Genomic DNA, 25,587 nt, shown 5'->3' on the forward strand with positions numbered 1-25,587 from the left:
CTTTCATATTACTTATAACTAACATTTTTCATCCAATAAAGTATAGATTTCATTAAAAGTTTTAAAAGCAATGAGTAAATGGAAAATTGAAATTTGCTAAGATATTTCCCAATAGATTTTAAAGCATGCAGAAGAGTAATTGAGGGAAAAAGCCTTACCAGTTTTAAAAAGGAAAAAATTTTGATATTCATTGAAGGCAATATCCATGAGTCCTCTCCCCAAGCAGTAGTTCGGAAATAAGAGAAATGTAGTCTTTAACATTTTATGAACTTCCCCAAGATACTATTAAATATAAAAAGATTAAATTATTTACACTCTAAGAAACTGAATTATTTACATCTATCAAAGTAATAAATTACTTGAATATTGCATCATTACGGAAAAGGAAATTTAGAAATAAAATAGACAATAAATAAAACTATAATATATAGTAACTTTCATGTATGTGTCAAATATTTTTGAACAATGACATTAATAGTGATTAGATTTGGTAAACCCTTGTTTTAAATTACAGTACAGAACCTGTTATCCGGAAATCAGAAACCAAAAAACCAGAACGAAATTCGATAAATTTTCCAGCCATTTTTTTAAAAAAAATGTTTTTTTCCTCATAAGATTTTAGGATTTTTCTTTCTTTTTTGAAAGATGTTTACCTTACCATCATTTTGGAAATAATCATTAGTGTATTACTTCATCGATTTTTCTTCTTTTTAAGATTATTTCCAAAATTGTTATTTTTAGTTGTGTTCAACAATAAAAAAACTGCTTTTTGTAGCGATTCTGAAAACCAGAAAAATCAGTTATCCAGAATAGCGATGGTCCCAATCGTTCCGGATAATCGATTCCCTACTGTATTACATAATTTATGCTTATATAGTAGTCTCCTATTAATGTGATCATGGTCAATCTTATTAATCACTCATTATTACCAAAATAATTTTCCCTATTCATATATATGTTAAAATTATAATTTTCTGTGATCATCACAATGTCTAATGTTATCAATGCTTTGGTTTAGTTTTGGAAAATCACTTAAATGCTTAAGTGTGCATTTAGAAAGAACCTGTGTTTTTTCTCTATGCTACAGTTTGAATTTATGAGAAATATCCTCTTTGACCTTAGGTGGTGCTGCAATTTAACAAAGACAGAAATGTTAACTTGAATGCTGTGTGATTATTATTATTTCTTTTTAATGTTCGCTTTTTATTCCCTGCAACCTTCTATTAGAGCTTGGTGATATGGATAACAGGTAGGTAGGTAGGTAGGTACTTTATCAGGGAGTCCAGGGAGAAGACATTATCAAATTTGCTGATAATTTCCCGTAAGTCCCAGAATTTCCCTGTATCGTGCAGATGATGTTTAATTTTCAATATTGTTAAATAAGAAATATTCTATAATCTAAAATATATTGTAACCTAAGGAAAATAATGGACAGATTATAATGTAAACATTATGCATTAGGAAATGAAGTAGATATTATATGTAATGCTGCAAGCTTATATTTCTCCTAGTACATAAAATGTTATATAACTTCATAACTGAATAAACAAATACAAGAAATCACTGTTCAAAACCCTATCAAAATATTTATTTATCACTCATACCATTATGATGAAATGTAATCATTATAACATACAGAAACGTTTATTCTCACATTAATTCACAAAGAATCAATCTGCTCCATCACGTTACTAATTTCTTTAGTAGCATCATCTTCTTTAAATTTAGCAATTTTTTTTTCCTATTCTTTTCCTTTTGGCTTCAATAGCCAAATTTTCCTGATCTGCAAGATTATGCTTTTTTGTATCTTCCTTCATCAACGAATGAGCATTCCGGAAGGATTGTACAAGCTGTTTTGAAACTTTATAGGAATTTACGTTTTTCCCCGTGGAAATAATAGTATCGTATACCATTCTCTGTGATATCAGTCTCTTCTTTCAAATTTTCAATCGAACATTGCGAGTTTACGGAGAAACCTCTCTCAAAGTTTGCATTTCCATTACATAAACTCTTGGCGAGTTTCATGACTTTGGTGATTTCATCTGACACTAGACGTCACACTAGAGCTGCACAAAAGGCTATTAGTGGCTATCTGGGAAACATCCCTAGGGATGTCCAAAGATATGCGATCGCAATTTTGATCCTCTGCAGGGTAATCGCTCACGTACTTAAGTTGCCTAATAACCTGCATGCATAGTCGAGCACTTTGAGGTAGAACAGTTTAACAGGGACTGATACCACTCACCCTCGGTCCCTATACAGGCTGATCAAAATGGTCACTCACCCGTTTACTGACCAGAGCCAGGGATGCTTGACTTTGGTGTTCTACAGAGAACCATGAAGTGATTTAACATTAAAACAAAATCAACAAATTAAATTGTTATGACCGATTACGAAAAATGAGACAAGGCAATGCTGCAGCAGTTTATTATTATAAGTATACACATAGTATCTCTCAATCTACGCAAAATTTATAAATTCGTAAATGTTCTTAATTTTGTGATTCAATTATTGTAATCTGTTGCTTAATGTTATCAAAATTATTGTGTCCCAAAATGATGGCCTTAAGTAGAAACTATCGCATTACCCAAATAATAAACAATGAACATAAGGCAAGTATATACAAATGAAAAATTAAACTGTCATTAAAATAAATTTTATTTTGTTTTGAATAAAACAAATAGAGTTTTTAAATGAAATAATTTGAGAAAAATATACTACATTTAATAGAAAATTGCTATCTTTAATTTAAATCAAACTAGAAAATAATGTATTAGCAAGGTTTAAGTATTAAATCACATATTACAATTTAAAAATACTTACTGCATCGTAAGAAAAGACTTCTAGTAAAAATGATGTAACTATACAAGTGATTCCAACAAATAAATTAATAACTATGAGAAATATGTATGCAGTACTGGGTTCTTTGAACAGAAACGAAACAGGATACATCACTGGAGTGATGGACCACCTAAATTTGTTTAAAAAATTTATAATATTAGCATCATAACTCATATTATCTGATAAGACATGCATTAACATTAATTAAGGTAACATTTTCAAAAATTCAATCATTTTTTTTGTATATTTCTAAATTGAACACATTCATCAAATGACTTTAACATTTCTATCCAAAAAAAACATTATATTTCCAGTTATAATCAATAGATACTTAAGAAGGATAATGGAAAAAGCCTTTATTTAAGATTTTAAATATAAATGTCTTGAAATTACTGTTTATTAATTTAATTAATGAACCAACGAACCAATTTGTGTGAAATTTAAATTGGATATATTGCCAACATAATGAATAATCAAACATTACATACAACCATACCAACATAATAAAATGAGAACTTTTTTTTTAATTGAAAACCAATTAAAGACACACTCTCTGAACTTTCCAAAAATCAAACTCATCTTTTTTATATATTCTGAAAGCGTGGAAAATAACTCATTAAAAATATTTCCTTAAAATAGAATTTTTCAGGTGTTATGGATGCTAATACTGGGTTGTGACAGCAGCAGCTTAAATTTGCCTTTTTACTATGAGCAAACAGATTTCTATTTCATTTTTTGCTAGGTTAAAACATTTTTATTTCTTTCAATGTAGCTTAGTTTTTATTCTTTCTATTAATAATTATATAACCTCAAAAAAGTCTTTTAGATGTAAAAAAACTGCCTTATTCAAACTTTACATTCTTTTGAAATCTTACATTACTTCAATTGTTTCCAATTTTATATGTTTGAAAATAACCTGATCACAATTCCAATAACTGACCACGCTAATTTCAAATGTACTGAAAAACATGATTTCGGCCTCACAAGTTAAAATACTTTTTTGACAAAATGAAAAGAAATTTAAAATGTTGTTTAAATATAATATTAATAGTAAATATGCATTATTATATTCACAAATTAAAAAAAAGAGTGTACATAACTTACGGTAGTGCTGCTCTTTAAGATTTTTTTTTCTTTACATAACACACATTTACATTAACTATTTTATAGTATTACACCTTCTTTTTGAACAGTTATCGTTTTATTTTATACATCACATAACTCCAAAAAGGGAGAAGAAATTTTTTTTATAAACTTTATCTTTTCAAATACTTTCCATAATGTATGGTAACAACATAGTAATACCAGAAATAGACTCACCCGTATATTAAAAACAAAGACACAACAGCCGGGAAGTTTTTATGAGACGCATAAGCTGGTATATCAAAAATGAGAAGTATAAGAACACAACAGGTGGCAGGGACAACATAGCTACACTGAAAAAGACAATGGGATAGTATGACAACTTTCAAAGATTACATTTCACATATGTTGTTTAATTCATTACACAAACATAAGGGTAGGGGTGCACAACATTTTTGAGTGAAAGGCCGCTTGCACAGCAGGTTGACTAACGAAGGGCCGCACGCATATTTAGTCATGTTGGTAGCAAACATGCTAATTTTTATCTTAAAATTGGTGTTCTGAACAAAAATATTATCATCAGTAAACTTAGTAACATATTTTCCGAAAATTAAATACTTTCAATTATAAAAATTCATTTAATAAAAAAAACTTATATATTTTTTTTTTTTTTTGCCCTTTTATTAATAATTTGATTTATCTATCTATTGATATATATTTGAGGAAAAAAGATACTATGAACTCTAACAAAAAAAAACTATAGTGCTCATAGAATGTTAAAAAAAAACTACATATATATTTATTTTAATGAGTAATATATATTTGAACTAAATATTTTAAAGTTTAAGAAAATTTATAAGGTTTAATCAAAAACCAAAAATTAAAGCTTACATATATATAAAAATGTTCTCAGTTGCTCATATGTTCAAATTATGTCAAAATAAAAATCTATTCCTTTAAATCTTTTACAGTTGTGTCCCCTCTTAGATATACAATTAACAATAATTTAAATAACAGTTTTAATCATTAAAAATCCTCAAGATTTCTTACCATGTCCCAGAAATAGTTAGCTACCCAATATATCACAGCATCCACTCCAGAAACAAATTGTAAATGCTTTGCTTTAGTATAACGCTCATAGACTAAAAACAATACAAAACTGGCAGGAACAAATGACATAGCTACAATGATGAAGATGGCGATAAGGACGTCTGTACCCTGAAGACTGAAAACAAAGAACAATTACAACACAACAACTGACTTAAAATAGCACACAATTATGTAAAGTATTTCTCGTTATTTTTAAAAACTTTTTTTGGAGGGGGGATTTTATTCAATATAATTAAAATGCATTGAAAAAATAATTTGAAAGTAGAATTTCTGAAAAATAATCTGAAAGTGAAATATTCAATAAACTAGAAGAATTAAACACGTTGAACACGCTCGTAAAATAATTGTAGAAAATATAACCAATAATATAATAAAACATAAAACATCCTCATGGGTTGTTGTTGTTTCAAATGACATTTGGACAAGCCAAGCATGACAGCCATTGGCATTTATCGGATTAAGCCAGGAAGGTGCACCTTTGATTTGATAAGAGAACACCACAACGGTGAAAGTACAATCTTAGCTCAGAGCCCCATGGATAGATGGCAGCACCACTCATTTGTAAAGCCACTTCCTCAATTTAGACATAGATCTGAAGAGGAGGGAAATTTTCTCCAGATCCCTGTACCCATAGTACTGCTCAGCGACTGACCTCAGAACTTTCAATTTTAGGAACACACAATCGCATGTACTCGGTGGGTCTTTAGCTTAGTGGAGGATCGAATCCCATCCCTTATAGACAAGAGTCTGATTCTCTGACCACTGGACTACCACGGCTCGAATTCTTGTGGATGAATAAGATTCATTTAAATTTATTATACAAAACACATGATGTTTATGAAAATAAGCAACTCACATTTGGTCTTTCGATAATAAGTATGAAGTATCAGTCATGGGATGATTTATAACAGTAATACCTAAAAATAAACACGAATGTTAATATTCAATTATACTGAGAAAAAATTATTTATGTCAATCCAATCATAAGAGCTTGAATAGTTAGATTCATTAGAGACAAATTAAATACATAGAATAATTAGACACATAAACAACTCTAATTTATGCTATTAAAAAAAATAAGACATTACTATTAATTTGTAATGGTTCTTATTACTAAAACTTAACAAATTGTATATAATCTTAAAACATTATATATAAATTAGCTAAATATGCTGGATATAAAATATTGTTTATGTCATTAAATTAGTTTTTTTCAAATTGGTGAAAGAATTATTCTTTAAAAAATTATTATACAGCAAACAAGCATACATTAATCAGGCATACGACATAAAATTTAATAAATTATCTATAGTTAAAATTCTACACAATGCAATTTATTACATTTAAATAAAGTGAAAATATGTATACCATAGGCTGAAGGATTTCCCATAGATTTTGGTATATTTGCTCTTAATATAGCATTATTTAAGCTATTGATGTAAGTTGGCATACTGTGATAACCTTTATTGTTGTACCATATCTGAAAAATAAAATGAATAGATAAAATCAAAGCTAAACATGAAAGAAAAAAAATCTTGGCATTATAATAAATTATTGCTGAAAGATATCTGAAAAATAAAACATTACCTTTGCAATATTTCGGACTGCTATTTTCTGAAAAAGGGGAGGTGCATTCTTTCCAAAATTTTTTGGAACATAATCTCTAATCAGTCCAAAAGAAAAAGCTCCATACCTGAAAAATTTAAAAGTATTATACCGACTCTAAATAAAGAGCTTGAATCTTTAGTATTGTATCTATTTGTATTATGTCTTTTCAAAAATTTTTATCATTATGTTTACAGTAACAGGACCACTAATGTAAACCTAACAACATAAGAAATCAATTTCCACCCAAATTTTTTTGAATTTGCATTTTACAAAATAATTCATTTCATAGTAAATTTATATTTTGATTTGAAATTTTTTATGTAAAAAAATCAATCATAAAAAAATTTTAAGATTTAGCTTTTGCTAAAAATTTCAAAATTTGGCTAATACTTTGATATTGGCTAATTATTTTAAGTCCTTTGTGCGGGCATTGCAGAAGAAGGAAAAACTTTCCTTAGTACAACCTTTAATATAAACAGAGAAAAACACTTTAAATTAATTAATCTGAAGTTAGGGCAAATATGGATTTGAAAACTAACTTAAAAGTTTATATAACAGTACATTTTCATTATCACAATTAAATCAGTACAGTGTAAGCTTTACCTTCTCAATCTGAAGAGATCTGTTGTGTATAGATAATATTCGTGTTCATTTTGGCCACTCACATCAAGCAAAACATCACTCGTTACCACTTTAAAAGAAGGTGGATCAGAATAATACTCTTCACACACATAACCTGTCTTATCATCAGAACAGTGGCAAGTAGGATAATATCTTGTTGGTGACTCTAAAATAGATGCAAATTTATAGTAAAATAACCTATTTACAAATTGAAGAGATAAGATTGTATGTATAGTTTAAATGGCCAAGAACAGGAATCAGTTGCACTCCATCAAACAAACCTTGGGAGGCAGGGAAGTCAAATGGTTGTATAAAATAAAGGAGACCAAATAAAGGGGAAGATTACTAGGACACTTAATTCTTTAAAGCAGAATTTTGAATAAACATATTTTTCTTGCTTTTTCATTATTTTATATCAATTTAGGTCAAAATGAATCTAAAATGTTACATTTAACATCTTAATAATGTAGGGTTACGAAATACAGCATGAAAAGCAAACAGTTATTTTCTCCCAAACAATTCTTTTTTTTTATTGAATTTGCACTTACTTGCATCTATTTAGACTTAAGATAAAACAGTTATTTATCATTGAAATTTCTTTAATTTACAAAATAAATTATAGATAAATTTTTAAATATGAATTTTGAAAAAATTTAAAGCCTCTCTTTTGGATTTTATATTTTTAGCACAAATATAATTATACAAATATAAATCAGATTTTTTAAGTTGCTCTTAAGACTGCTTTATATATATATATATATATATATATATATATATATATATATATATATATATATATATATATATATATATATATATATATATATATATATATATATATATATATATATATATATATGTATATATATATATGCTTGTAATTAGAGCGCCAGAAAAATATAGAAAGGACACCAGTGGTATTAAATATATGAAATTTACATAGTCATACTTTCCTAGAACAAGAGACGACCCTAAGTAAAATAATTCTAGACACTCTTTCCATAACGGAAATTTTGTAAAAAAAATGAAGTAGAAATGAATGTAAATTTTAAAAACACAATAAAAATGTGTAGCTATAAAGCTGAGGCAAATATATTTTTGCTTGTAATTAGTGCATCAGAAAAAAATAAAAAGTACACTGGTGTCTCATCTGTGTTGAAGGGTTAAATGTTTAGGGATCTAAATTTACCTGAAGAAGAAATGTCATAAAAGATATAAATTGAGTTCAACATTAAGTTCCTCAGGTTTGGATTTTATTGTGGTTTCCTTTGAATGTAGTGATTTTTGCCAAATCAATTTTTTTTAACACTTCATGAGATTTACAGTAAAAAGTATTTTAAAAAGCAAACTAATTTGAAAAACTTTTTAAGAGAGAAATTAATTTTTTATTATCTCCAAAATGCATATATAGTCTATGTACGACTCTGTTTACCTGATAATTTAGGGCTCCTACTTACCAAACATAAAAATTTTAATTGAGCTTTTTTTTCGAAAAATTGTGTTGTTTTATAATACAATCATATAAGTTTAACATACTCAAATCTTTTGGTAGGTTTAAATAAATAAAATTTACAGAGTCTTAATTTCTTAGGACAAATGTCAATCCTTAATAATCCTAGACTCTTTCAATCTGGTTAAAATGATGAGATTTTTTTTTTAAAAAATAAAGTAGAAATGAATATAGATTTTAAAAACACAATAGAAATGTGCATCTATAAAGCTCAGCCAATTAAAAAAAAATGTATGCACTCAAGGTTACAGAATTGAATAGCAAAGTAAACTAAGTCTGATGCAAAAATGAAAAAGAAAGAAAGAAACAATAAAAATTGAAATATCAAAAGGGCATCTTAAGGCAGTGGAAGCCATGTTTATTCATAGTCACGTATAAAACTTAAAAAGTGAAATGGTTTCAATTAAGGTCACGATTACACTAAGATAATAAGGGAAGAATAAAAGAGCAGGATGACCAGTAAAAAAAATTAGCTTGCTAACGTCTATTTTTCCTAAGGCAGAAAAAAATATATTCTAGATTTTTATATTTCGGTATTAATTAGTTTCTTTTTTTTCTGCATCTTCTATTAAGTTTAAACTTATTCAGCTGCCGAGTTATAAATTTTGAGGGCCAATTTTGGCCTGTGGGCTATAGATTGCACATCCTTGAAGTAAAGAAAGATATTTAAAGCTGAAAAAGAACCACCAAAAGAAAAGTTAAACTTCTGATGTGATAATCAAGAAAGAAAAATGGAAAAGCAAATCAATATAACCATATTTTCAAATAACTATCACCTGTGGTTCTAACTGTCGTAAAATTAAACAGTAAATTGGAGATGTGTGGGCTGTTTGTTGGAGGAGGGGGAACAAAATTATCCAATGGCAATCCAGGAACAAATACACTTTCACATGACGGTTCAAAGTATGCCGATAATAAATCATAGTTTCTGGCAGAAAAGTTCATTCTAGCATCAAAGCTATTGTTGAATGGTGATTTCAAAACGCATGTAGCACCCACTCCAGAAGGCATGTACAGTGTTGCATAAATGTGTTCAGAATTTGCATCCTCTGACCATCTGCAAAAGTGAGTAAAAAATATAAAGACACAAGAAAACAATAAAGATTTTTAATCTTTTATTAAATTAAAACCTGATTTTTAATATAGGTTCTTGATTAAGGTTACAGCAGAATTTTTTCTGCTTTTCATGTATGAGATTGACTATAAGAGCCAATGATTTTGAGATTATACATGAGTTCTTTCTTTGGCATACCACCTCACTTTATTTATTTTGTACAATAATTATAGCCGTCAATCACTCACTGTTTTAAACTTTCAATTTTGTTTACTTTTTAGGTTTAGAGGCACTAAATTTTCAAGTGCAGTACTTAAGCATTACCAAACATTTAATAACAACGTATTTCCTAAACGTATAAGATGAGTTTCGAATAAATTAAATAAAGAAAAAAACTTATCAGAATTAAGAATTTTTTTTGTTTTTCGTGTTGAAAAAAGAACCTGTAAAATACAAATTTAAGCCAGAATTAATATTAAATGTATAATATGAAGTATAAAAAAATAAATAAATAAATAAATAAGGAATTTAGAATCTTTCAAAAGAGATGACCCTGGAAAATTTATAATTTTATTAATGTTGAATTTGAAAAAAAATTAAGATTAAGATTTTTAAATAAAAATTTAGGAAATTTATTATTGTTAAATTTATTATGAAGATTAAGTTTTAAATTTCAGGAAAATTAATTCAAGAAAATTAAAAAATAAAAAATTTATTTTGGAATTTTACACTGTTAAAATAACAAACCAAAATGTACAGTGGTCCAAAAAAGGGAAACAATTCTCTAAAAACGCAATCTTCTAAACACATACTTTTCAAATTTGAACACAAAGTATAAATAAGAAGTTTAAAAATCCCACAGAGTAAAGTCCTGTTTACATTTCTTTTAAAAAGCAGAACTGATATGAAATTATTGTAACTATAACTATATAATAACATTAATATAGCACACCTTTCGTCATTTGTAATGTCTAATCTATTTCTACAAAAAGGTATCACATTGCCTTGAGGCTGAGTATAGTTATAATACTGGGATGGACTAAGTGTCAGGGGTGGAAGATCTTCAACTTTGGGAGCTGTCAGGGCAACTGACATTGCAATGCTGACAAAAAAAGCTGGAAGCAAGATTTGTGAGAAGAGACCTTTCCAATTTCTTTTAGTGCAGTAAAATCTTTTTAACAGAATTGTCATGAATTGTTGAAAACGCAACATGTTTCCTTCAATTTTGTAGCTGCCGGCACCGTCAAGTCCAAGGTATGACTTTTCAGTGGTGGCTGAAAATAATAACATAGTAAGTTGAATATGTAATTTAATGAATCACATTGAGATTAAATAAAATATTTTTTTTTAGAATTTACATTTGAAGAAACTTAATGAAAAATGAGGATTGCTAACATTTTAAAGATCAAAAAGATTTTAAATGACTGTGTTATTACTGTTAACACAATCATTTAAAATCTATGTTATTACTGAAAATATTAACATAGTAAGTTGAATATGTAATTTAAATGAATCACATTGATATTCAATAAAATATTTTTTTCTAGAATTTATATTTGAAGAAACTTAATGAAAAATTAGGATTGCTAACATTTTAAAGGTTAAAAAGATTTTCAAGACAATAATTCAGCATTATAAATTCAGTATTTATAAATATTGAACATTTCGTTTCACAAAACACATTTTTGAAATATACAAGCATGCAGAAAAGGGTGTACAGAAAGACTAGATTGATTTTTTCATGAAATATTGCATTGATTTTTACATGAATAATCTTTTTTTACATGAATAATCTGCTTTTGCATAACATATTTTTGATTATTTAATGTATGGAAAGGTAAGAAATAGTATTGTATAATGTCATCTAAATGGTCAATTTATTTTCCTTATTTCTCAAAAAATACAGAAAATTGATGACAAGATTTAACTATATTATAGGCAACTTTCTTGACCAACACAGGGTTAAGCATGATAAAGTAAAAACTGACTATAGTTTAAATTAAATTGATATTAGATTAAATTAGTTAAAGTTACGGTAGCATCTTGAAAAATGATAACTGCTGTTAGAAGAAATTAAATAAGGGCAATTCCACGAAAGTGTCAACTTTTAAGTGAATTTTTTTTTCTATGAATTGCATATTTTAATTTAAAAAATATGTTCAAAAATAGCCAAAGTCTACATATTACTGTTTAATTTTTGATAATTTTAAGTTTTTTGAATCTGGCAGCATTCTAAAGTAATCACATGGCTGACAAGGGAATTCTTCACATTTGTGCTCAAATTGTTTTCCTGAAAAATACTTATAAAATACAAGAAATGTATTTTTCTTTTGCAATATTTTGATAAAAATATGCATATAGTACAAAATTTAAACATTTAAAACATAGCCTTTAAGTCATTTTAAGTTTAATATATTAAATAAAAGTAACTTTTTTTGTGTCATTCCGTCACATGTTTTAGTATATTTTTTTAAATAGCAACTGCGTTTTTGAATGAAAATGTGTATATTTTGGAATATAAAGCAGATGTGGCATAAGAATCAATGAGAAATTGCAAAATTCTATGCATTTGATTATTAACTTCCAATAATTAGCGTGACGGAATGACACATCTTCGGCGATGGAATGACAAAATGAGTCCTTGAGAAGCTTAGTCAAAAACTAGGGAATTATTTATTTTTTTCAATTACCCTAATGGCTAAAACAGCTGTTGAAAGACAGATAAAATGTTGAAAAAGACCAAGATCCCCATGATATGATGAAGAAAAAAAACAGAGAAAGAAAGGCAGAGAAGAAAGCTTCCACGACAAAAGTTGGACTTAAAAAACTCAGAAGTGCAAACGCTGTTGTGCGGAGATTGTGTAAACAAAGAAAAAATCAAATTCTACCAATCTCTTCACATACAAATAAATTAAATTCCCTATACAAATTCCTGCAGAGTCTTGGTAAAGCCATAAAATAAATTGTACACTCACTTCCAAAATCACCAATAGAGGTAAAAAAATTAATTCAGTCTTTATGTGAGAAGTATTTAACATCGAACTCAAAAGAAACTAAGTGAGAAAAGTAATGTTGATGAGCTGTTTAATTTGGTTAAAAAATTTTTTACTGTCAAGATGATGTTAGTTACAAGCCCCCAAGTATGAAGGATTCAGTCATAATACGAACTCTGACAGAGTAACGAAGAGTGCAGATGCAATATATACTTATGGCCTTAAAAGAGGCTTTTCATAAAGAAGCATATATTGATGTAAAGTGTGTCTTATCTCATTTTTGTTCTTATTCTCATTTTTGTTAAGTGTATTTCATTAATACCTCACAGCACATGCACCTATAAATACCATGTAATTGTGATGTTGTTCTAAAAGGCCAAACAAGATGTTGGCTACTGTAAAATGACACATAATATGTAAAAAAATTTTATGATTTCATAGAGTCTAAGCAACAAATCGTTGAAGTTTTGTTTTTGTCCAGCTATTCTATTTAAGAGAGGGCAAAAGAGAATGACTTCAGCTAGACACTTGCTACATTAGCATTGCCAGGAACAAGAGTCCTGCACTAGATGCTCATGTAGTTGAGAAGCGAATCATCAAAATTGGAATGCTTTCTAATTTTAACCAAAACCGAGTGTATGATTTGAAAAGCCACTGTTTTGAAGAGGAAATGGAAAATATGATTGAGGAGTATGCGGTCGGCTCTTTAATCACTGTCCCATACTGCGAAAAAAAAGAAGGCACATTTATATGCAGCGCAAATTACTTTGATAAAGAAAGACGATTTAGATGTTAAAGTATTTAAAGAACATGGGACAAAAATTGATTTATGCATAAATTTCCTGAGAACGAAGATAAGATGTGACATTGGCAAGTTAGATATAAAACCTCTTCTGAGACAACCTAATTTTCAAATTGTTGAAATTTTAACTGATTCTTACGTAAATATTAATTTTGTTTATCTGTTACATTCTGTTTATCATTTACATATTAATAAAAAAATTTTTAAATGAAGACTTTCTTCCACTAAACTTTTTGTCATTCCGTCACAGCAAATAGATGTTAATAACTGCTAGCCAACCTGAGGTTAATTTTCCAAATTCACAATTTACATCGCTTACACATTATACAAAAAGTAAAAAATAGTTCAGGAAAATAATAGTTGCAAAATTCACAGAAACTACCAGTTCTAAGCGGCATGCCGAAAGCTTGGTTGCCAAAATGTCATTCCGTCACACAAGTAAAAAGTTCATAAAATTAAAAATAAAAAAAATAAAAAATTCTTTTTTTTTAGTTTATGAATCACATTATACCAATAATAATAATATGCATGAGAAAAAATCATGTTTATTTGAAATTAGATGCATAGAAACTTTAATTAATTGTCATCATGCAAGTCAAAATGTCATTCCGTCACATATGGAATTGCCCATAATGAATATGATATTAATTCAGGAAAATTAATAATAAAGAAAAATATAAAAATAAAATAAAACTTCTTTTGTTGATTCTAAAATTAGGTAAAGCATTGAAGTCTTAGAAATTAAAAGTAGCCTTGTTAATTTATAGAACATGTTAATAAAGATAGAAAAGCCAAAGTGTAATTGAACAGCTGAGGATCCTGTAGAAATGAACAGTGAATAAAGACTTTTCTATTAAATATTATATTTCGTGAAGAGGCTCCAATAATACAATTATCTTGAATAACTTCTTATTGTAAAGGCTCCAATATGTTGCTTTATCAAATTATGTTCTTGTATCAAAGCTATAATAAGCAATTTCATCAAATAGTTTTCTATCTACAGCCTCTAATAAGTAACTTTAAATACAGCCTCTAATAAGTAACTTTAACGAATAGTCTAAGTAATTAGTTGAATTACTTACTAACTAATTAGCAATTAGGACTGTTGGAATAAGTAACTTATTCCAATAATTATATAATTGGAATATAGTTGGAATAAGTAACTTATTAGAAGTAATAAGGCTACGATAAGAAATTTATTTTTCAGGTTTAAGATAAGAAGTTTATTTTTCAGGTTTAAGATAAGATAAGAAGTTTTCAGGTTTAAGATAAGAAGTAAGGTTTACGATAAGAAGTTTTTATTTCAGGGCCTGTAATAAATATTTCCCTAATAGTTTACCAGTAATACGACATAAAAACATGAACCTATTTTACAGCCATACTTTGCTATTCTAATTCTAATAGGAGTAACTGTTACTAACATAATTATATCAGTACCATCACTAGATTAATAGGAAATCTATAAAGTCCAAGCAGTGTTAGAGACTACTTTGAGGATGCATGCAGGATACAAAGATCAATGAATTATTTTTATATTTAAAGATATATAACCAGCCACTGCAACAAAAAAAGTAAAAGCAACAAAGAAAAGTCCACCAAATCATCTTACATGCAAATATTCAGCATGCATAATAGTTTTGCACCTCATACCCTCTTGATCTTTCAGTACACCATTTGCTGGTAACTGGTAATAATCAGCTTTTCCGTCATCAGCAGACTTTGTTCGATTGCAAGTCGAATTTACAATGTTAGAGTCTTTTAATACATTGTTATCAGATGAGTCATTTAAAATGACTTCAGATGATTTGACAGTAATGTCATCTTGATTTGAGGATGGTACAGAGTCATACATTCCTTGCTTTGAGCAGCTATCACTTTGAAATGAAAAATCTAAGAGCAGTTTTGATATCATGAGTATTGAAATGAAAATTTTAACATTATTGATTCACAATTATAAGTTTCAAAGAGAGAATTTCGCATACATGTAATGAAAATTCAATAAAAATATTTACTTACCTCTGTTAAATGTATTTCTAATTAAAATATAGTCATATAAATTATGAAATAAACACTCATATGTAAAAAGAAGATTCCAAAACAAATTCACAAATTGTGTTTAAAAAATCATAAAAATAAAATTTTTTTTAAAAAAAAGTAAATTAGTAAATTATTTCTATAATATTTGGCAAAGTATCACACAGAATTTTTTCAACATTCTGAACAAAAACCTGAAACTGTTTGAAACACGAAAAAAATTCCTAAACAGCTTATATCAAAAAATAATATGGATAAATAACATTAAAATTCTAAAAAAAAACCCACATTAAATCTAAGAAAAATAATTTCTTATCTGTTTTTATAAAATTCTGATGTTACTTTTCTCAGCATTCTCAACATACTATGTCAGCATTTCTAAAATAAATTAGTTTAAAGACAATATTTGAAAGCATCACTAGAAAAATAAATCTCTAAGAAGTGTATAAATTACTTCCACTATGTTGGAAAAAGAACAAAACATTAATTTTATGAAATCAGTCCACATGTGAAGATATCTTTAGTTAAAAATAGAGCATTGTTACTAAGATATTGACATATATTAGTATAGAATTAATGAGGGTTTTTTTTGTTTGCATATTTCCAAAACACATTAAATAAATTTAATAGCAATAAAAACTTACCACTGTTACATGAGAAATTGCAGAATTGTGTAATATAAAAGTGCAAAATTGTACATAAACAGAAAATTCCTTCATATTTTAATTCAAAAATAAAATTTTTAAACTTCATAATTAAATACAGATTAGCTTTTCTATTTTAAAACAAAATGGTATTTTATGCATGTTTTGTAATATATATATGCATAAAAATTATAATATTCTTCTACATTTCTTTATTTAAATTTTTGATAAGTCATTTTGAAGAAACTCAGTATTAAATTTGTTACAAACCAATGAAATTGAAAAATTTAAAAATATCATAGAATAATTACCTTCATGCCGAACCTTCTCTGCAACTTTCAAAAACACTTCTTCGAGAGTAGTGTTTTTGATTCCATAGCTAGCTATTCCCAAATCAGAGAGGCTATTTTCCAAAGCTGTAAACAGCTTTTCAAAGCTCCCTTTTCTAAGCTCACTTATGGGCAGAATATAGTGAAGCTCTCGTTTGTTGTCGGATACGAGATAAGCAGAACTAACATGATTTGTGATGAACTCTGTCACTTTCTTTTCAGCATAATCTAATAAATAAATACATTTATTAAGCAATGAAAATGAATTACTCAATTAATTATATTGATATATAGACTGCAAAAATAGTACAGCACATGATTAATATTCACTGTTTAAAATTGCATATGATCTAGTTTTGATTAAATAGAGGAAACATCAGAGGTTTTGCGAGCGACTCTTGAATTACTAATCACTTCTTGAACTGCACCAGAAATAAACTAAAATACATAACGATTTGGATTTAAACTAGGTAACTACATTTATAATTGGACACTCATTAGAAAAATATAAAATGTACAGATATTTTTACTCACGTGTACAAATAAGATAAATAATTACAGAAAAATGTATTGATGCCACAATTTATCATAATTTACAATAAAAATGTGTCCTCATTGTTACAAAACATTCCCGTAAGTGCAACCTATGCTGTCAAACTAATAAACTACATTTGGCAAACAGTCTGAAAGTATGTAAGCAGTGTGACTAATGTGAATTATATCTTCAAAAGAAAAAAACTTATTACAATTAAAGTTGACTTCTTTAAAATTTCCTTTGATTGATTAAACAAACTAAATTAAATACTTATTAATTGACTCAGCATTGAACTCTCTTTTAGAAAATGAATTCTTTCAAAGAAGAAGCTAATATTTTTGAGTACCAGCTGTTTTCTTTTCTGAACTACAAATGAATCAGGTCAGTTTACAATCATTACAGCCAAGTTTACAGGTAGAAAGATCACAGGTCATGGCGCTTTTGTACTAAATTATGTGACCAACTGTACTCTACTCATATTGTATTGCTAAATGTACAGATGAAGAATGCTTGATTAAAATCAAAAACTGATTAAATCTCATAGTAGGATAAAGAAAAATAATAATGTTTATAATAACTCAAATTAATAATGTTCGGTATAAAACAAAATTCGTAATAAAAAACTGAAAATTCTGGAGTAGATTTTATAAGTTTTTGCACACGAAAAAAATTTAAGCGTTCGAATCAAAGCAAAAAACATAGTTAATGGATTTCGGAGATTACATACTGTCCTATACCCTTCCCTCTAGAACCCTGAGATCAAATATGCGTAAAATTATAATTCATCAGATTATTTTTCTAAAAAGGGAGAGATAATAAATAGATGAAAAATATAACATAATAATTTTTTAATAGTAAACACTAGGACTGGGCGATATTAGAAATTATATATCGTGATATATCGTCAGTTTTGCATCGCGATATAGCGATGTATCGCGATATAGTATTTTTGAATTTCATTTACTTTAAGGCACAGAAAGTCAGATTTCTATCAAGACTTCATACGCATATTGATTTAAATCAATTTATTGATTTGAAAATATATATGTTTTGCTAAAGAAAGATATTAAATAAATTGACTAAGATGTACAAATCTTACTTAAAATATTTATTGAAAAAATGTGTGTAGATACAGAATGAAATATTTGCACTTCTTTATCGTTTATAAGGTATAAGCAGTCTTAATTTAAGTTAACCCCTAAAACACCCTTAATGAAAAAAAATATTGTTATTAAACAAAAGCTGATTTTAAAATTTCAAAATATATTTTAATTAAAATAAAAGTTAGATTGACTAAAAGCCGAAGTTTAAAATTAAAAATGTTCGAATTTTAAACTAAAAAGTAAACATAAGATTTGTAATAATTTCTTAAAATTTTCGTTCTCTGAAAGATTTCTCAGTTTAAAAATAAAAAGGGAACTTTATAAAGATATCTAGCTGAAATTATTGAAAGAAAATTTAAAAAATTAAAAAAAAAGTTTGTAAAGAAATTCATTATACACTTAAAACAAAGTGTTAAAAATATTTTTTTTTTTTTAAAAAGAAACTTTTTTTAACAAATCAATATTTGCTTGTACTATTATGCGTAAATAATTAGAGAATTATTAAGTTCGATCATAATGTTCAAATTCTTAATGAAGAAGTAAACACAAGTTTTGTTATATTTTCTAAAAATGATCACGCAAATAACAAAAGATTTCTTAGTTTAAAAATAAAAAAATAAATAAAAGTGAAATTTATCAATATATTTACCCAACAGCATAGGAACAAAATTTAAAAAATAAGTTCGTTAAAAAATTATTTGTATGCTTAAAACAAAGAGCTAAATAAATTTTAGAAAAAAAATGCTTCTTAAACACTATTTTTATTATTATTTCATATAAATAATTAAATTAAATTAAATAATGACCGAATTATGAACGAAAAACAAAGTAAGGCAAAGTTTCTTAATTAAATTCTTAAAAATAAAAACAAAAGAATTGTGATATTCGGTAATATATTTAGCTAATTAACTAATAATATAAAACGAAAATTAAAAAAAAATAATGATTTTACTCTCTAATAAAACGAAGTAGTAATTGATAAAAAAAAAAAGAAATGAATAAAATTCGCAAACTTTTCAAATTCTTTTGAACAAATAAAATTTATTGACTTATGTCCAAAAAATAAGTTTTGTTTTAACTTTATTTCTAAAAATAAAAACAACTCAAGATTTATAAATTTAAAATCAGTAATAGAAGCCCATTAAATTATTAGAAGTTTTATCCGAAAGGTTTCTAATAAATTAAAAGAAAGTAAAAAAATAACCTAACAAATTTATTTACTTTGTAATTTAATTCCTTATGGATGCCTTAAATTAGATTTCCGATAATTTTCACATTTAAAAATATAAAAAAAGTTTTGTCAGAAAATAAATAAAAAACTTACCTAATTAATGAAGAAACTTTTCTTTATAAATTCTTTTCAATAACAGATTGCGTTCAGAACAAGGTTACGACGGCGATCACGAAGTTAATCCCATTGAAAATAATCTACAAGAAACGATTTCAAATCGCGAAGGTGCGAAAACGAACTTGTGATATAACGATATAAGGTCTCAAAAGTGATTCTGATTCTACCGCTCATCAGTCAAGGCCGTCTCAACATAACGAAACAATATCGTCTTCCACAGCGCGAGTTGTCATCGGAACGTAAGAGAAAGTCCTTGCGTGTATCGCTATATCATTATATCGTCTTCTTCACTCGACGGCTTAAATCAGATTTCTGATGCATCGCTTGGAATGAAAGTTGCTGTATCGGTTTGCCGATATAGGCGTTAAATCGATATGTCGCGATATATCGATTTATAGCCCAGTCCTAGTAAACACTTTCTTATAACAGTTATGGACAACTATTTTACCATTTAACTCCTTCCTTCTCGCTCCCGTGAAAATGACGGGGTGAGGTTTTGCCCTCTATTTCTCGCTCCCGTGATATTTCCGGGCAGGAGTGTTCAGTAGTAATGCAATAATAAGAATAAAACTATTTCATTTCTTTTGCCCGGAAAACATTTTATTTCTCATTTTACACACCAGAAGGCATTATCAGGATATTTTTAAGGTAATTGTAGATAGTTAGTTTATTTTAAACTAGATGTCAACACTAATCAATTACCTGTATAATTTTCAGGAATAAAAAAAATAGGCACTTTTATGACCATTTTCTTGAAAATTAACTGATCGTTAAGGGGTTAATAAATAAAATGTTCACTATGTAAAAACTGAATTAAATTTAATAAAAATAATATAATTTTTTATTAAAATAACATAACATTAAAAACATTAACGCCCACATATTTTTAATGTCACTAATTTTGTTGTTGTTAATTTACGTCGCACTAGAGCTGCACAATGGGCTATTGGCGACGGTCTGGGAAACATCCCGGAGGATGATTCGAAGACATGCCATCACAATTTTGATCCTCTGCGGAGGGGAGGGCACCCCCGCTTCAGTAGCCCGACGACCTGCGCGAAGTCGATCACTTTACAGTAGCACAGTTTAACGAGGACCAATACCGCACACCCTCGGTCCCTAAACAGACTGATCCAAGTGGTCAACCACCCGGACACGGACCGTAGCCAGTGATGCTTGACTTCGGTGATATGCTTCGGTGTCTTAACGATCAGTCCACTGAGGGACTTACTAATTTTGTGGATCCAAAAACTTAATTCTGTGAAGCACGATACCTAGCCTCATAGGATGACGTACGAGCAACGTAACAACACAAGACGTAAGAACATAAGTGTGTTTGCTGACAGTTTGTTCCTGTGAAACCCGATACATAGTCTTTAAGTGTGACTAGAGTGAGAGTGTTGACCAGGTTTTTTGTTTTCATGAAACATAGTACTTAAACAACAAACATTCATTTGGAGACTGAAAGAGATGTAAATAATAATTTTTAACACTTATTTTACCTCTTTTGGGAGTTCCTTCATCGTCCTGCATCTTTTCCATGTAAAGGTGATACCCATCACCCAAATTATTCTTTAAGAACAATGGTGTTCCACAACAGCGTAACTGTCCATTGCTAATAATAGCAATCCTATCACCAAGTACATCAGCTTCATCCATATGATGGGTAGATAACAAAATTGTTCTTCCTGTTTAAAAATTTGTCATTTCAGATAACTTTAAAAATAATAAATAACTAAGAATAATTTAAAGATAGTGCCTTAGTTATCCAAAATATTCTAAACCAAACCTATTTCAGTAAATAATAATTTTTTGGATCGCAGAAGTTTATTGTTACACTTTAGCCATTAAACTTAAAAAATTAAATACTGAATGAAGAAAGTGAAAGTGTTATAACTATTATATTCCTAACTTCATAGAATTATTTACTTCTTTTTTGTTGCTGTTGTTGATAGCTCCAGAAAATGCTTAGCATTAGAAAAAAATTTAAGAATTCAAACATGTATAAAAGAGTTTTTTCAATCTTCTCCCACCTGAAACATAAACGGAATTTCTTATCATGATAAAAAGGTTATTAAAAGGTGGACCATCTTGAGATTTCATTTATAATTACATGTTATGTTTAAAGTTGCTTGAGGCTCGAAATACTAACAAGAACCATATCTCAGTAGTTAGTAATTAAATTATAGTTTGTAATTGATAAACAAGAATCATATTTCAGTAGTTAGTAGTTAAATTATAGTTTGCAATTAATTAACAAGAATCATATTTCAGAAATAAATACATTTTGACTCAAACATTAAAACTCTATTTGAAAGTGAGTGCTGTGTTTCAAAGTTGAAATAAAGCACTAAATTTATATCTACATATTATAGCTACAAAAAAGTTATATCTGCTGGTGCATATGGATATAAATAGGAACAGGATTCCCACTTAATTTCAGAAAAAAAATTCCCCGATTTTTCCAGGTTTTTCAGGGAAATTTCCATGCAAATCCAGTCCACATATTATCTATACCATGCAATTCTGTATCAGAAAACTTTTTTTTTTTGTTATTTGTAATGTCAAATTTCTGAGCAAATAAACATCATCAAATAAGGAAAAGTTTCAATAAAATTTTGAATTTTCACAACAAATTAAGTGTAATAGATACTAAAACTATTTAACACGAATCTCAATAACGTATTACTGTTGCTAACAATTCTAAGACTGGTTATTTTCTAGGTTTCAGCCAAAAAAATGCAACTTTAAAATTCCCTGCCATTTCAGATTTTACCTGTTCTTCCTAGCTGGTGGGAATCCTGGGAGAATGTTACATTGGCCATTATAGCTACATGGAAAATATTTTCATGGCCAGAAATTTAAAACATGGATTTTCATAACCTTAAGTTTCAACAAGTTATGACAAGCTACATTGGGTATCAAAAAATTGACCATTTGCACATAAAGTTTATAATTAATTGGAGCAATAAAAAATAGTTAAAAAAGATCAAGCCTTAGAGCACAGCATCAGTCTTGCATATTATAAATTAGAAAAAAAATTACAGAATTGATTTCCTTTAAAAGAAGTTTTAATAATTGAATTTAAATTTTAAATAAAGATATTCAGATTCTTTAGATTATATTGTAGTTAAAAAAAAGTGTCAAAATATTTTTTTTTTTTTTTGTTAAAAAAAAGTTGTAGTTAAAAAAAAGTGTCAAAATAAATATCTTTAATATTACATAATTATGTGACATTACTTGAGCAAGAATATTAGGTTCTGACTAAATGCCAACATCGGTGTAAATTTTTTCTACTTTACCTTTTTTATACTTCAAAATCAAATCCCAAATGGCTCTTCTTGAATAAGGGTCAACTCCAGCAGTGGGTTCATCCAAAATGACGACTCTAGATCCCCCAACAAATGCAATGGCAACAGAGAGTTTTCTCTTCATCCCACCTGACAATACTTTTATTTTATCGTGACGTTTCAGAGGCAGATTTAGGTCTTGAATCATCCTAAAATCCAGAGTCGGGATCATATATATAAATCAACATAATAATCTCAATAAATCAACAAAGGTTAAAACACATGAGCTTAATCATATTTAGAATTAAAATCTAACTTTGAACTGTAAAAGGGAAAACTTCTTGATGTTAAATCTGTAGAAATTTTATTTGTAATTACAGTCTATAAATTATTCTTAATTTTTCTCTCCTACTTGTTACACATAAACAGAACTTTAAAAACTGGGTATTTGGGGGATTTCTGAAAACAAAAGCTTTTTGGATTAGATGATGCACAATGGGCAGGATTTCTTAACTGTATACCAAAATCTCTTATCCTCCACCTTTGCGGTTAAAAAGAGAGGTTCAAACAATTCTGCTACACAAGGAGTTCCATTCGGAACACTCTATTGATAAGATTGAGGAGAAAAATACCAATCGCACAAACCACAGTGCTGATGTAAAATACCCTGAGTGGTAGACGGATCATGGGATATAGTCCCCTTGCCATCAGGCTAACTGTGGGAGGTCTTCATGGTTTTCCTCTCCATGTAACACAAACGTGGGTTAGTTCCGTCAAAAAGTCTTCCATGAAGACAAATTTCTCCCAATATTTGATCCAGGAGTCTTCTGGATTGGGTTCAAAATTACAAGGCTACAGAGTTGTACATTGGTAGCCGTAAACTGAAAATTCGGTCGGCTATTCAACAACTGTTATAAAATCCATATGTGTAGGCCAGGATAGTCTGGTTGGTAGGGCACTGAACTCATGTTCAAGAGGTTTTGGGTTTGATCCCCACTGGCCGAAGATTCCCCATGTAGTAATAAGTGACTGGTGCATGTTAAATTTGTCAAATCATAAAGTCCCCCATGTTCCCATAACAAATCATAACTTTGGGGGGAACTTATCCACGAGTTTCGTTGTCTTCTGGGTTGGTTTAAAATTATAAGGCTACGGAGTTGAACATTTATAGTTGTAAACCCAAAAATTGGGTCGGCTGTTCAACGACAATTATAAAATAAAATAAAATCCACGTGTGTGATTAACTATGTTTTGATTTGAGAAGAATCTTAAGAATAATCAACTATAAAATCTTTGACAGTTAACTTTGAAACATAATAAAATGCAAAAGATCAATTGTTCAATGATGTATTCATAATAAAAGATATTATCTATCACAACGGGAATTATCTTTGGTGAACACATGTTTGTCAGAATTATTTAAATTAATATTCGAAGAAAGGATTAAAATCATAAACAAAACAAAAAATCAGACACAATTGTAGCATTATTGATTATAAAAAAAATATTCAAATACTTTCATGAACATTCATGAAAAAAAATTACTCAAAATGAGTAAGTATAAATTTTATGATGATTTTTAAGTGCCTGAAAAGAAATTTTCATCTTTCAATACAAACTGGATTTTTCATGTTATTTTATAAAACATATTACATCAATGATTCATGCATACTTTCCTTAGTATACAAGTATAGTATGCAAGTATTTCCTTACTATACAAGTATACTTAGTATATATTGTTTCATAAATCTCCTGAAAATTCTACACATGAAATTAAGAAAAATGGAAGGTTAAGAAAGGAAAATAAGTATTTTAATCAGCTTTTTGACAAGCATTTAATATTTTGAAACATATTTTGTTGATCGAATCACAATAAGTAAAAGAAAAGACAGATCCTTACTTATCCATTTCTTCTGCCGAACTATTTTCTTGAACACCTTTCAAGCTAGCATAGAACCATAAATGTTCTTCAACAGTCAAACTATAACATAAAAAAATAGAAATAGTTAATATATAATTAATTATATTTATATTTTATAATAAATAAATATATAATTAAAAAATTTATATATAATTATATTTATTTCGCAAGTTTTAAAATTAAAAAAGTGAAATATACACCAAACTATGATGTAGAATTCTAATTTTGAAAGTTAACTAATACTTAATAATTAATGAAAGATGCTTTACATGATGAAAGGTGTTTTAATGAAAACCATGCTAGAATAATCTTCTTAGAAAAAAAGTCAATCTGTACTTTTTAATGCAAAGATTTTCAAGTCAAAAAAGTATCTCTGTAATTATTCAGTTTCTAAAATTACACTTTTGAGTTTCCTTTGAGTTATTTTTGCAATAATCTTTAGAGTTATTGACTTGTATTTCTTAAAAATATACTATTGCAAGTTAATAACTCAAAGAAAACTCGTTCTTTGACTGTAGAATTAAACTGCAGCAAAATCTATAACTAAACTACCTTTTTTCAAATTAACTTATATGAATTATAATCAATATAAAAATAATTAAATGGAATTAAAAGCATGATATGAATAAAATACATCAATTCATCAACCAAGTTTTTTTTAAGCAATTGTATTAGTAATCAATTTTTATTTTATTACAATCATTTTTTTTAAATATAATATTTGAATAGATATAATATTTGAGTATAAAAATATATTATAA

The 25,587-nt window shown here is 27.9% G+C and overlaps 1 protein-coding gene across 4 annotated transcripts in view; it reads right to left on the reverse strand.

The window, feature by feature from the left end:
* Positions 1-25,587, reverse strand: part of LOC107438538 (ATP-binding cassette sub-family A member 2) — an 81,245-nt gene that overhangs the window by 22,039 nt on the left and 33,619 nt on the right. For 3 of the 4 annotated variants that reach the window (XM_087153483.1, XM_043048194.3, XM_087153484.1), the window contains exons 25-39: positions 24,806-24,886; positions 22,918-23,114; positions 21,118-21,303; positions 16,612-16,857; positions 15,273-15,512; positions 10,780-11,101; positions 9,550-9,830; positions 7,246-7,429; positions 6,622-6,727; positions 6,403-6,514; positions 5,891-5,951; positions 4,975-5,149; positions 4,162-4,277; positions 2,824-2,971; positions 159-282 (exon numbers count right to left, since the gene is read on the reverse strand). In XM_087153483.1, coding sequence (XP_087009609.1) covers positions 159-282; positions 2,824-2,971; positions 4,162-4,277; positions 4,975-5,149; positions 5,891-5,951; positions 6,403-6,514; positions 6,622-6,727; positions 7,246-7,429; positions 9,550-9,830; positions 10,780-11,101; positions 15,273-15,512; positions 16,612-16,857; positions 21,118-21,303; positions 22,918-23,114; positions 24,806-24,886 — 2,579 coding nt within the window. The remainder of the gene's footprint in view (positions 1-158; positions 283-2,823; positions 2,972-4,161; positions 4,278-4,974; positions 5,150-5,890; positions 5,952-6,402; positions 6,515-6,621; positions 6,728-7,245; positions 7,430-9,549; positions 9,831-10,779; positions 11,102-15,272; positions 15,513-16,611; positions 16,858-21,117; positions 21,304-22,917; positions 23,115-24,805; positions 24,887-25,587) is intronic. The other variant, XM_087153485.1, reaches the window with a different exon arrangement.

This window comes from Parasteatoda tepidariorum, chromosome 10 (genome assembly GCF_982258835.1).
Source record: "Parasteatoda tepidariorum strain Cologne lab strain chromosome 10, Ptep-v5.0, whole genome shotgun sequence".
In the NCBI taxonomy this organism is placed as follows: domain Eukaryota; kingdom Metazoa; phylum Arthropoda; class Arachnida; order Araneae; family Theridiidae; genus Parasteatoda; species Parasteatoda tepidariorum.